The sequence below is a fragment of the Panulirus ornatus genome, chromosome 64 (assembly GCF_036320965.1).
Source record: "Panulirus ornatus isolate Po-2019 chromosome 64, ASM3632096v1, whole genome shotgun sequence".
NCBI classification, from domain to species: Eukaryota; Metazoa; Arthropoda; class Malacostraca; order Decapoda; family Palinuridae; genus Panulirus; species Panulirus ornatus.
In genome coordinates this window covers 5,377,826-5,392,676 of record NC_092287.1, presented here as the reverse complement: position 1 = coordinate 5,392,676, position 14,851 = coordinate 5,377,826, and the positions used below count along the sequence as shown (strand labels likewise).

The 14,851-nt window shown below is 42.5% G+C and overlaps 1 protein-coding gene across 1 annotated transcript in view; it reads left to right on the top strand.

The window, feature by feature from the left end:
• The first annotated feature begins 676 nt into the window (after positions 1–676).
• The window catches only part of LOC139746268 (uncharacterized), a 33,798-nt gene continuing 19,623 nt past the window's right edge, over positions 677–14,851 (top strand). Inside the window, exons 1-3 of the mRNA XM_071657307.1 lie at positions 677–973; positions 10,073–10,325; positions 12,867–13,129. Of these exons, the coding sequence (XP_071513408.1) occupies positions 865–973; positions 10,073–10,325; positions 12,867–13,129 (625 nt within the window). The 5' untranslated portion in view covers positions 677–864. The remainder of the gene's footprint in view (positions 974–10,072; positions 10,326–12,866; positions 13,130–14,851) is intronic.

The window sequence follows — 14,851 nt, the reverse complement described above, 5'->3', positions numbered from 1 at the left end:
AAGCAGTAAACGGTGAAAAAGTATGGGAAATAATGATAATAATAAGTTGACTTTTCGGCAACAGTAAGCCCAACTATATTATGTTATTTCTTTTCACTCAATTACTGGATTTATCGAATTTATATTGTGAAAGAAAAGCTATTGCCAATATTGAAATTCATTCAAATATGAATTCTAATGAATGTAAGGGCCAGTTTTAATTATTAAGTCTAATGGGATCGCATACAGATCTCATACTAGTCTCAATCTTGGTCTGAACAAAGTGTGGGGTTAAAATGGTCAAACCCATTAAACTTAATCTGCAAGCGGGATAGGGACAAGTGAAGCCTATGTCTCCAAATGGCTGACCGTAGTCTTCCTCAACAAGAGAAAATAGACTAGAGGAAAATAAAGTCCGACTCGGCAATTCCAGCCAGACAGGAAAATAACATAGTCGAGATAATAACCCGTGTGGTAATGTTATTATAACATGTCAAGCCACTAGTTTTCTGGCATCACGCCAGTATCGCAGTGCTTCATGTGGTGGAATTATTGGCCTGCTAACTTGATTTCACGTGTTTTGTGACCCTGGCATAAATGTAGAGGACGTGGAGGAGACATTATTAATATTACGGGGATGTAGAAGGTTGGGAGCGTCTTGTACTGCCTCGCGTATCATATCTTTGAAGTTGGCGCCATTTGCTCCTCTCGCGCATTTCATACGTTGTCGTCATCTGTGTTGACATTTTCCGATGAAATCCAGCCATGAATCATGTTTTGCTAAATGCCATGACCATGGCATGTGAGACAAACCCCCGCTAGCATATGGTCGGGCATGCAGGCCCCAAAGATGCCAGGATTTGAGTGAAACCGTGACCCGAAGCCATGAGCTCGTTCTCAGGCAAAATAAAGGAGTTCCCGCAGATCTCTGTGGATAGATTCGATGGCCGCAACCTTGCCAGCACTGCTTATTTCCTCAGCCATGCTCACTCAGGTGAGTTGTAGGCCAGCAGCTTAGGGTTGGGAGGTTGTGGGCTAGCAGCCTGGTAGGGTAGGAGATTGTTGGTCAGCAGCCCAGAACCAGTAGTATGTAACAGAAACTTTTAGGATTGGAGATGGTAATCAAGTGTGTGTGACTAACAGATAAGTGGAGGGTTCTGGACCAGCAGCCTGGGATAGGAGGTTATACATTAGTAACCTGGGGCATGAGGTTATAGATTAGCAGCTTAGGGCAGAGGGTTGTGGACTAGGAGCTTAGGGCAGGAGGTTCTAGTGGCGGAATGTTACAGACCAAGAGGTTGTAGACCAGCAGCATAGGGGCAGGAGGTTATTAATCAGTATCCTGTGGGTAGAAAGTTTTGGACTTACTGTCTGGAGAAATGTTATGGACAGGCAACTTGTGGAAAGTTTATAGACCAGTAGTCAGAAAGCAAGTGATTTGGACCAGTCTGAAAGCAAGAGTTGTGGGCCCGTGGCCATGGGGCAGGAAGTTATGAACCAGTAACTGGGGGAGGGTTGTGGACCAATAGCCATGGTGTAGGAAGTTATTAACCAGGAACTGGGAGTAGATTGTAGATCAGCAGCTTGGGGGCAGGAGTTTATGAAATTGTAGCCTAAAGTATGGAGGTTATGAACCAGCAGTGTCTGTTTAAGTATCCTTAGGGGTGGGGGGGTTATGAATCAGTATCCTAAGAGCAGATTAAGGACCATTTCCTGGAGCAGCAGGTTGTGGGCCGGCATCCTAGGGGCAGGAAGTTATGAATCTAACCTTACGGCTAGGTATGGGGTAGGAGACTGTGGTTCAGCAGCTTGAGGGCAGGAAATTGTGAATCTGCAGCCTGAAAACAGGAGGTTATGGACCAAGAGTCTGTGGGTCAGCACCTTGGGGGCAGGAGGTAATGGACCAGAATTATAGGGGAGTAGGCTTCAGTCTGTAGCTGAGGACAGTAGGTTATAGACCAGCAGATATGTGGGTTGGAGGGTATGTGATCGGCAAGATTGGGCTAGAATCTTGAGAGCAGGTTATGAACCAGCGTCCTTAGGTGTTAGGATTTGGGCCAGCAGCCTGAGAGCAGGTTATGGATAGGTAGCCAGAGGGAAGGAGGCTATGAGCCAAGCAGCTAGTAGGTAGGAGGTTATGCACCACCAATTTATGGACAAGTAACCTGGGGGCAGGAGATTATGGGCCATCCACCTGGGGGCAGGAGGTTATGTGGCAGAAGTCTGGAGGCATGAGATTATGGACCAGCAGCCTGGGGCCAGTATGGTATGAACCAGCAACCTGGGGCAATGGGTTATGGATCAGCTGCCTAGGGAAGGTTATGGACCAGCATCCTAGGAACAGGAGGTTATTGGTCTCCAGCATCAATGCAAAATTATGGCAGCTGCCAGGGGGTAGAAGGTTATGGACCAGAAGCCAGAAACAGGAGGTTATGAATCAGGGGGACTGAAAATTATGGACCAGGAGGTTATGAATATACAGCCAGAGACCAGGAGTTTATGGAGCAGCAGTCTGAGAGCAGAAGATTATGGACCATTATCCTGGGGGCAGGAGGATATGGATCAGCTAGATGTGAGTTTGGGGTTATGCATCAGCAGCCTGGGGCTAAAGATTTGGACTAGCAACCTGAGGCAGGAGGTTGTGGACCAACAGCCCTGGGGTAGGAGGTTATGGATCTGCAGTCTGAGAGCAGGGGGTTATGGACCAGTAGCCTGGGGGCAGGAGATTATAGATTTGTGGCCTGAAAGCAGGAAGTTATAATCAGCAATGTAGGGGTAGATTATGGATTAGCAACCTGGAAGCAGGTCATGGGTATGCAGCCAGAGAGCAGAATGTTATAACCAGTAGTGTGGTGGCAGATTATGGACTGACAGCCTGATGGCCAGAGGCTATGGATCGACAGCTTGAGGAATGTTATGGACAAGCAGGTTATGAATTTTTTTTCTTTATGACAGCAGAAATGGCACGGGCAACTGAAGCCTATATTGAGGCCATCTTATTAACAATATATATATATATATATATATATATATATATATATATATATATATATATATATATATATATTAGGTACAGTAGGGTTGAGGGTCAAGTAAATTGGGAGGTGAGTTTGAATGGAGAAAAACTGGAGGAAGTGAAGGGTTTTAGATATCTGGGAGTGGATCTGGCAGAGGATGGAACCATGGAAGCAGAAGTGGACCATAGGGTGGGGGAGGGGGCGAAAATTCTGGGAGCCTTGAAGAATGTGTGGAAGTCGAGAACATTATCTCGGAAAGCAAAAATGGGTATGTTTGAAGGAATAGTGGTTCCAACAATGTTGTATGGTTGCGAGGCGTGGGCTATGGATAGAGTTGTGCGCAGGAGGATGGATGTGCTGGAAATGAGATGTCTGAGGACAATGTGTGGTGTGAGGTGGTTTGATCGAGTAAGTAACGTAAGGGTGAGAGAGATGTGTGGAAATAAAAAGAGCGTGGTTGAGAGAGCAGAAGAGGGTGTTTTGAAATGGTTTGGGCACATGGAGAGAATGAGTGAGGAAAGGTTGACCAAGAGGATATATGTGTCGGAGGTGGAGGGAACGAGGAGAAGAGGGAGACCAAATTGGAGGTGGAAAGATGGAGTGAAAAAGATTTTGTGTGATCGGGGCCTGAACTTGCAGGAGGGTGAAAGGAGGGCAAGGAATAGAGTGAATTGGAGCAATGTGGTATACCGGGGTTGACGTGCTGTCAGTGGATTGAATCAAGACATGTGAAGCGTCTGGGGTAAACCATGGAAAGCTGTGTAGGTATCTATATTTGCGTGTGTGGACGTATGTATATACATGTGTATGGGGGGGGGTTGGGCCATTTCTTTCGTCTGTTTCCTTGCGCTACCTCGCAAACGCGGGAGACAGCGACAAAGTATAAAAAAAAAAAAATATATATATATATATATATATATATATATATATATATATATATATATATATATATATATATATATATATATATATATATTTTTTTTGCCGCTGTCTCCCGTGTTTGCGAGGTAGCGCAAGGAAACAGACGAAAGAAATGGCCCAACCCCCCCCCATACACATGTATATACATACGTCCACACACGCAAATATAGATACCTACACAGCTTTCCATGGTTTACCCCAGACGCTTCACATGCCTTGATTCAATCCACTGACAGCACGTCAACCCCGGTATACCACATCGCTCCAATTCACTCTATTCCTTGCCCTCCTTTCACCCTCCTGCATGTTCAGGCCCCGATCACACAAAATCTTTTTCACTCCATCTTTCCACCTCCAATTTGGTCTCCCTCTTCTCCTCGTTCCCTCCACCTCCGACACATATATCCTCTTGGTCAATCTTTCCTCACTCATTCTCTCCATGTGCCCAAACTACTTCAAAACACCCTCTTCTGCTCTCTCAACCACGCTCTTTTTATTTCCACACATCTCTCTTACCCTTACGTTACTCACTCGATCAAACCACCTCACACCACACATTGTCCTCAAACATCTCATTTCCAGCACATCCATCCTCCTGCGCACCACTCTATCCATAGCCCACGCCTCGCAACCATACAACATTGTTGGAACCACTATTCCTTCAAACATACCCATTTTTGCTTTCCGAGATAATGTTCTCGACTTCCACACATTCTTCAAGGCCCCCAGGATTTTCGCCCCCTCCCCCACCCTATGATCCACTTCCGCTTCCATGGTTCCATCCGCTGCCAGATCCACTCCCAGATATCTAAAACACTTCACTTCCTCCAGTTTTTCTCCATTCAAACTCACCTCCCAATTGACTTGACCCTCAACCCTACTGTACCTAATAACCTTGCTCTTATTCACATTTACTCTTAACTTTCTTCTTCCACACACTTTACCAAACTCAGTCACCAGCTTCTGCAGTTTCTCACATGAATCAGCCACCAGCGCTGTATCACCAGCGAACAACAACTGACTCACTTCCCAAGCTCTCTCATCCCCAACAGACTTCATACTTTCCCCTCTTTCCAAAACTCTTGCATTTACCTCCCTAACAACCCCATCCATAAACAAATTAAACAACCATGGAGACATCACACACCCCTGCCGCAAACCTACATTCACTGAGAACCAATCACTTTCCTCTCTTCCTACACGTACACATGCCTTACATCCTCGATAAAAACTTTTCACTGCTTCTAACAACTTTCCTCCCACACCATATATTCTTAATACCTTCCACAGAGCATCTCTATCAACTCTATCATATGCCTTCTCCAGATCCATAAATGCTACATACAAATCCATTTGCTTTTCTAAGTATTTCTCACATACATTTTTCAAAGCAAACACCTGATCCACACATCCTCTACCACTTCTGAAACCACACTGCTCTTCCCCAATCTGATGCTCTGTACATGCCTTCACCCTCTCAATCAATACCCTCCCATATACTTTACCAGGAATACTCAACAAACTTATACCTCTGTAATTTGAGCACTCACTCTTATCCCCTTTGCCTTTGTACAATGGCACTATGCACGCATTCCGCCAATCCTCAGGCACCTCACCATGAGTCATACATACATTAAATAACCTTACCAACCAGTCAACAATACAGTCACCCCCTTTTTTAATAAATTCCACTGCAATACCATCCAAACCTGCTGCCTTGCCGGCTTTCATCTTCCGCAAAGCTTTCACTACCTCTTCTCTGTTTACCAAATCATTTTCCCTAACCCTCTCACTTTGCACACCACCTCGACCAAAACACCCTATATCTGCCACTCTATCATCAAACACATTCAACAAACCTTCAAAATACTCACTCCATCTCCCTCTCACATCACCACTACTTGTTATCACCTCCCCATTTGCGCCCTTCACTGAAGTTCCCATTTGCTCCCTTGTCTTATATATATATATATATATATATATATATATATATATATATATATATATATATATATATATATAGGTGAATATAGGTTTGCGGCAGGGGTGTGTGATATGTCCATGGTTGTTTAATTTGTTTATGGATGGGGTTGTTAGGGAGGTGAATGCAAGAGTTTTGGAAAGAGGGGCAAGTATGAAGTCTGTTGTGGATGAGAGAGCTTGGGAAGTGAGTCAGTTGTTGTTCGCTGATGATACAGTGCTGGTGGCTGATTCATGTGAGAAACTGCAGAAGCTGGTGACTGAGTTTGGTAAAATGTGTGAAAGAAGAAAGTTAAGAGTAAATGTGAATAAGAGCAAGGTTATTAGGTACAGTAGGGTTGAGGGTCAAGTCAATTGGGAGGTAAGTTTGAATGGAGAAAAACTGGAGGAAGTAAAGTGTTTTAGATATCTGGGAGTGGATCTGGCAGCGGATGGAACCATGGAAGTGGAAGTGGATCATAGGGTGGGGGAGGGGGCGAAAATCCTGGGAGCCTTGAAGAATGTGTGGAAGTCGAGAACATTATCTCGGAAAGCAAAAATAGGTATGTTTGAAGGAATAGTGGTTCCAACAATTTTGTATGGTTGCGAGGCGTGGGCTATGGATAGAGTTGTGCGCAGGAGGGTGGATGTGCTGGAAATGAGATGTTTGAGGACAATGTGTGGTGTGAGGTGGTTTGATCGAGTAAGTAACGTGAGGGTAAGAGAGATGTGTGGAAATAAAAAGAGCGTGGTTGAGAGAACAAAAGAGGGTGTTTTGAAATGGTTTGGGCACATAGAGAGAATGAGTGAGGAAAGATTGACCAAGAGGATATATGTGTCGGAGGTGGAGGGAACGAGGAGAAGTGGGAGACCAAATTGGAGGTGGAAAGATGGAGTGAAAAAGATTTTGTGTGATCGGGGCCTGAACATGCAGGAGGGTGAAAGGAGGGCAAGGAATAGAGTGAATTGGATCGATGTGGTATACCGGTGTTGACGTGCTGTCAGTGGATTGAATCAGGGCATGTGAAGCGTCTGGGATAAACCATGGAAAGCTGTGTAGGTATGTATATTTGCGTGTGTGGACGTATGTATATACATGTGTATGGGGGTGGGTTGGGCCATTTCTTTCGTCTGTTTCCTTGCGCTACCTCGCAAACGCGGGAGACAGCGGCAAAAAATATATATATATATATATATATATATATATATATATATATATATTCTCTCCATGTGACTAAACCATTTGAAAACACTCTCTGCTGCTCTCTCAACCATCTTTTTATTACCTCATCTCTCTTACCCTTTCATTACTTACTCGATCAAACCACCTCACACCACATATTGTCCTCAAACATATCATTTCCAACACATCCACCCTCCTCCACACAACTCTATCTGTAGCCCACGCCTCGCAACCATATAACATTGTTGGAACCACTGTTCCTTCAAACATACCTATTTTTGTTTTCTGAGATAATGTTCTCACATGCCACACATTTCTCAACACTCCCAGAACTTTCACCCCCTCCCCCACCCTGTGACTCACTTCTGCTTCCATGGTTCCATCCGCTGCCAAATCCACTCCCAGATATCTAAAACACTTTACTTCCTCCAGTTTTTCTCCATTCATACTTACCTCCCAGTTGACTGGTCCCTCAACCCTACTGTACCTAATAACCTTGCTCTTATTCACATTTACTCTCAGCTTTCTTCTTTCACACACTTTACCAAACTCAGTCACCAGCTTCTGCAGTTTCTCACCTGAATCAGCCACCAGGGATGTATCTTCAGCGAACAACAACCGACTCACTTCCCAAGCCCTCTCATCTGCAACAGACTGCATTATTATGATTATTATTATTTATTATTATTATTATTATTACATAACCTCAGGACCCTTATGTCAGTGATTTAGAAGCTCATGCAGCTTTGAGGCTGTGCTGCACTCATAAGGAGGGACAGGATGGATTTATTTCAAGCAAGAAGTTATTTGAGAAAACTGTACCTTTTTTTTGTCTACTTATGTTGATACAGCCGAGCCAAAAATGATCTTTCTCTTGTACCCTCAAGCAGTTAGAGTCCAGTAACACCCAGGTCAAGCCTTTCCAGATTTTACAATCAGACTTTTTCATTCGGATGTTATTAGGTCTTGATAAATTGTGTCACTTACCAAGGTAAATGTATTTATATAAGACACATGAGATAAGTTCTGTATAATCGTCAAACCAAGGGATTGGAGATGACACTCCTTCCATTTCACACAATTGTGTGGTTTCTGTGGTTGATATTGATGTGAATACAAGTTGTGTCATCCTTCACTTAAAGAAAGTTACTGAAATGAAAAATAAACTAAAATGAGCACTTGCATGGCTTTCTGCTTATGCCTCAAACAAAGCATAAATTGATCAAAGGAAGGTTCAGAAAACAGGAGTTCTTCCTTGAAACTGAGGAAAACCAAATTTAATCTAGATCAGGGTAGGGAAATGAAAGCTTTAACAGTACCAATTTTACGAGGTGTGTTGTTTTACATTCATGTTCATTGTCCAGAATCTATACTACAGGTTGAGTATCCCTTATTTGAAATGCCTGGAACCAGAAATATTTTGGATATTTTTTATTTTGGAGTATTTGCATATACTTAATGAGATATATGGAAAACATGATGGTATGGAAACAAATGGGTGCGAGCTGAGACATACCTCAACATTACGACCATTCAGCAGTCTTCCTGAGGAGATATGATTCCAGCACTCAGCATGACCATATTCCCCAGCAAGTGACGGCCACACGGTCAGACGCCTTGGCATATAGCTCTCTGATCGGATCGCTTGTCCTGCTGCCTCCACCCGTTCACAGCAATCTCTGCTGCCTGACGTGACCAGCAGATGAACACAGACCTTGTGTTAACATTGTTCTTGATCTCTTCCTCTAGGTAAGCTCTCAGATTATCACTACATGGTTTGTCACTTGCCTGTAATTGTCTTGGCATTGACTGTTTAGTGATAGTGTGAGAGCTTACCTAGAGGAAGGGATTAAGAACAATGTTAACACAAGGTCTGGTTCATCTGCTGGTCTCGTCAGGCAGCAGAGATCGCTGTGAATGGTTGGAGGCAGCAGAACAAGCAATCCAATCATGTTTCCCCTACCATCCTGTTTTCCACGTTTGTCACGATGGATGATAGATAATGAGATATCCTGGAAATGGGACCCAAGGCTAAACACTAAATCCATTTATATTTCATATGCAACTTATACACATAGCTTGAAGGTAATGAGTACAATATTTTTGTTAATTTTGCACATGAAGCAAAGTTTGCTATGACACTGAACCATCTGAAAGCTAAGGTGACACAATGTCAGTCGCCCATGTGGACAATCTGTGGTTGTTTGGCATCACCTTCATTCTTGACTTTGAATTTATATGATACTGATAAGCAATCATTTTCTTGCACTTATTCACACAGAGCAGGGAATAAGCAATAAACACAGTGAGTAATGCACATAGGTCTGGTGGTGACGATGGTTTGTAACAAACTGAAACCAACAGAACATCAGAGACCAGCATAGGCAAGTGAGGTCAGGTGTGGAATTTTCTACTTGTAACATCATGTTGCCACAAAAAGTTTTGGATTTTGGAGGATTTTGGATGACGGATGAGGGATGCTCAACCTGTAACGTTATAATTAGTGAAAGTTAATATTCATAACTATTTGTGGCTCATATTTAAAATATCCACATATTAAACTGTTCCTCAGCATAAGATGATTCTGGGTATCACTTCAACACTCTCATTTCAGGTATGTTAAGGACTTTTGTCATGGATATCTGTTAAAAATGTGATTATTTTCACAAAGTTATAATAAAAGAAACAAAATTGCCTGAGGACTTAGGATTGTCTAATGCGTAGTGTGGGTCATGTTGTTATACCAAGAATATTTCGTTAACATTTAGCCAATTTTTTAGTTTTCCAAAGAATGTAAATCAGTTGGTAAGTAGACTTTATGGACTGATCAATCGTCTGATTTTAAAAATTCTGTGTTTCTACAACTTGTAGATAAATGTAGAGAGGATGAACTACATTCACATGCTGAGTCAACAACACATTGCTACAGGCAACATCATTATTTTTATAATAACTTTAAAAGCCAGTTTAAGTAATGAAGCTATTTCTTATTGTCACTGATATTTTCTTGCAGATCACATGATTGGCCTGAGCTCTCCTCAATTCTTAGACCACTTAGAAAGCAATAGTGGTGTATACTTGTACTGCTCTGCTATCACTGCTCGGTTTCTGCAAGCATCTATCAGACACCGCCCCCTTGACCCATTTGTCAGACCACTTCCTCCAGAGGAACCTGTGAAGATCACTGTGCCCAATGTTGCAGAAGAGGCCAGCCATCAACTGTGTGTCACTCTTATACCTGCTGGACACTGCCCAGGCTCAGTCATGTAAGTTATATATATATATATATATATATATATATATAAAAAAAAATTTTCATACTGTTCGCCATTTCCCGCGTTAGCAAGGTAGCGTTAAGAACAGAGGACTGGACCTTTGAGGGAATATCCTCACCTGGCCCTCTTCTCTGTTCCTTCTTTTGGAAAATTAAAAAACTGAGAGGGGAGGATTTCCAGCCCCCCGCTCCCTTCCCTTTTAGTCGCCTTCTACGACACGCAGGGAATACGTGGGAAGTATTCTTTCTCCCCTATCCCCAGATATCTAAAACACTCCACTTACTCTAGGGTCTCTTCATTGAAAGTCACACTCAAGATAACCTGGGTCTTTTCACTGTTATACTTAATAAGCTTGCATTTATTTACATTTACTCTCAACTTTCTCCTTTCACACACATCTCAGACTCGGACACTTGCCTCAGCAGTTTCTATCCTTAATCTGCCGCCAGCTCCTTATCATCAGCAAACAGCAATAGACTCATCCCTCAGCTGCCACCCCATCACACATGCACACACACACCAGATTACATACCCGCTCTTCTCTTCGATACCTTTGCATTTACCTCCCTAACCAGTCCGTCTTGAAACAGATTATACAACCTTGGTGACATCACACACCCCTGCTGCAGACCCACCTTCACCTGGTACCACTCACCCTCCCCTTTGCCTGTTCACACATTTGCCTAACTTTCTTGATGAAAACCCCACACTTTCTGATGTCTTTCCTCCCACACCATATATTCAATACACCTTCCACATATACATTCTCCAGATCCATTAATGCCATATGCATATCCTTTTGTTTTTCCAAGTTTTTCTCACACGTATTTTTCAAAGCAAACACCTGATCCACATAACCTGTGCGATATGTTGAAATGGTTTGGACATATGGAGGGAATGAGTGAGGAAAGATTGACAAAAAGGATATATGTGTCAGAGGTGGAGGGAACAAGAAGTGGGAGACTAAATTGGAGGTGGAAGGATGAAGTTAAAAAGATTTTGAATGATCGGGGCATGAACATGCAGGAGGGAGAGAGGTGTGCAAGGAATAGAGTGAACTGGAACAGTGTGGTGTACTGGAGTTGGCGTGCTGTCAGTGGGCTGAACCAGGGCATGTGAAACATTTGGGGTAAACCATGGAAAAGTCTGTGGGGCCTGGATGTGGATAGGGAGCTGTGGTTTCTGTGCATTACACATGACAGCTAGAGACTGAATGTGAATGAATGTGGCCTTTTTTGCCTTTTTTCCTGGTGCTACCTTGCAAAAACAGGGGGTAGTGATGCAGTTTCCTGTGTAGCAGGGTAGCAACAGGAATGGACGAAAGCAAGCAAGTATGAATATGTACATGTGTATGTATGTTTATGCCTGTGTATATGTTGATATGTATATGTGTGTATTTGGGCATTTATGTATATATATGTGTATATGAGTAGATGGGCCATTCTTCGTGTTTCCTGGCACTACCTCACTGATGCTGGAAACATTGATTATGTACAATAAATAAAATATGAATATATATATTGGGAGCAGGGGGCTGAAAATCCTTCCCTCCACTGTTTCCTTTTCCAAAAGGAACAGAGAAGGGGGCCAAGAGAGTATTTTCCCCTCTGATGCTCCGTCCTTTTTTTTTTTTTTTTTATGCTACCTTGCTAATGTGGAAATGGTGAATATGTATGGAAAAATCAAATATATAATCAAATATATGTGGCAGTTGAAGGTATGATTGGTGTACATGGGGTATTCATTGTTGTGAATGGAAGTGGTGAAGAGCTAATGAAACAAAGCTCCTCCCATTACAGTCTCACCTCAAAATGCTTGGCATGCAGATCTCTGCAGGAGCACAAGATCCCTCCCACCCAAACTAATTCATAACTAACCTCCAGCAACAAATGCTCAGAGTCCAGTCTGATCCCCCTGCTGCATCTGTGTACATTAACTTTTTTCATGTAACTTGGAATTTTCTTCCTTAACATAGTCCAACACTTTATCAACATATCATAGAGTTTCTCTCTTGAGTCTTCCACCAGATCCTTGTCATGCATAAATATCAGTTGATTTGCCTCCCATGCTTGCCTGCCTCCAGTATACTGTAGTCCTGATCTTTGCTTCAGGAGCCTCTCATTTACCTTCTTCTCCACCATGCCCATAAACAGATGAAACAATTATAGTACCTTTACACATCTTTGATGCAGACCAGTTTTAAATGGAATCAAGGGGAATACGGTATTCGAGATGTTGATAGTTAATTGATTTACATAATGATAATTTTTTAGTTTTTCTTTGGAACTGATAGTTCGGTTGTTGCTCAGCTTACAGTTGCCAGTCTTTCATTTTAATTAATATCGTAACAGAAGTTTGTTTCCATCAGAATCTCGTTTTTTTGAAGTACTCTGAACATGGTTATAAGTTATCTTAAAAGGAAATTTAATCATATATCTGCTACCTTTTGGTAGTTTATGCTTTGAATTTGTCCATAAAAACAAAATTTGAATAATGCCTTTTATTGGCTTAATAGAATTATGATGTTTTCAGGTTTCTCTTTGAAGGGAGAGGAGGGACAGTTCTCTACACTGGAGACTTCCGCACCAGCGTTGGTGATGTTGAGAGAATACGTGCACTGCATAATGCTGATGGAACTGTAAAAACTGTTGACTCTCTACATATAGACACAACTTTCTGTCATCGTGATATCATGCACTTTCCAACGAGAGAAGAAAGTTCCTCAGCTATTGGTGATCTTGTTGAAGATTGGTTAGCCAGAGGAAACAATCATCTCATACATCTTGTGTGTCCAGGTTAGTAGGTTAGTATGAAGTTCAGATATCACAAATAAATACAGTCATTTGTGAGTGAGCATTTTAGTGATTTGCAGACAAAGTTTGTGATATGCAGGTAGGTAATAGAGATTGAAAAATTGTTTCCCATGAAAAGTAAGTTGTTAGAAGCAGTGAAAAGTTTTTATCGAGGATGTAAGGCATGTGTACGTGTAGGAAGAGAGGAAAGTGATTGGTTCTCAGTGAATGTAGGTTTGCGGCAGGGGTGTGTGATGTCTCCATGGTTGTTTAATTTGTTTATGGATGGGGTTGTTAGGGAGGTGAATGCAAGAGTTTTGAAAAGAGGGGCAAGTATGAAGTCTGTTGGGGATGAGAGAGCTTGGGAAGTGAGTCAGTTGTTGTTCGCTGATGATACAGTGCTGGTGGCTGATTCATGTGAGAAACTGCAGAAGCTGGTGACTGAGTTTGGTAAAGTGTGTGAAAGAAGAAAGTTAAGAGTAAATGTGAATAAGAGCAAGGTTATTAGGTACAGTAGGGTTGAGGGTCAAGTCAATTGGGAGGTGAGTTTGAATGGAGAAAAACTGGAGGAAGTGAAGTGTTTTAGATATCTGGGAGTGGATCTGGCAGCGGATGGAACCATGGAAGCGGAAGTGGATCATAGGGTGGGGGAGGGGGCGAAAATTCTGGGAGCCTTGAAGAATGTGTGGAAGTCGAGAACATTATCTCGGAAAGCAAAAATGGGTATGTTTGAAGGAATAGTGGTTCCAACAATGTTGTATGGTTACGAGGCGTGGGCTATGGATAGAGTTGTGCGCAGGAGGATGGATGTGCTGGAAATGAGATGTTTGAGGACAATGTGTGGTGTGAGGTGGTTTGATCGAGTAAGTAACGTAAGGGTAAGAGAGATGTGTGGAAATAAAAAGAGCGTGGTTGAGAGAGCAGAAGAGGGTGTTTTGAAATGGTTTGGGCACATGGAGAGAATGAGTGAGGAAAGATTGACCAAGAGGATATATGTGTCGGAGGTGGAGGGAACGAGGAGAAGAGGGAGACCAAATTGGAGGTGGAAAGATGGAGTGAAAAAGATTTTGTGTGATCGGGGCCTGAACATGCAGGAGGGTGAAAGGAGGGCAAGGAATAGAGTGAATTGGAGCGATGTGGTATACCGGGGTTGACATGCTGTCAGTGGATTGAATCAAGGCATGTGAAGCATCTGGGGTAAACCATGGAAAGCTGTGTAGGTATGTATATTTGCGTGTGTGGACGTTTGTATATACATGTGTATGGGGATGGGTTGGGCCATTTCTTTCTTCTGTTTCCTTGCGCTACCTCGCAAATGCGGGAGACAGCGACAAAGCAAAAAAAAAAAAAAAAAAAAATGAAAAGTAAATGAACTATGAACACATTGATAAGTAAACAGTTTCCAGCAGAATAATGGGTTGTATGATATTAAGAACCTTTATAACAAGGTTATAAAGGTAGTTAGTAGGTAGCCACCAACCAGGGAGGTATATTATTGGTACTACCTGTCTAGGTATAGGGAGGGTTAGTGATGGCTGTGTAGTGAGCCAGCTTTTCATTGGTTGTCAGATTACACTCATTTGACCCAAGTAGCTGTTTTTGCTTTCTGCCTCATCCATATCTTGACTGCTAGCATTCTGTGTGTAATCATACAGGCTCTCCTTGTCTCACATAACACTTGACACAACTGAATTCACACAACTTATTCTTTTTAACTGTAGATTT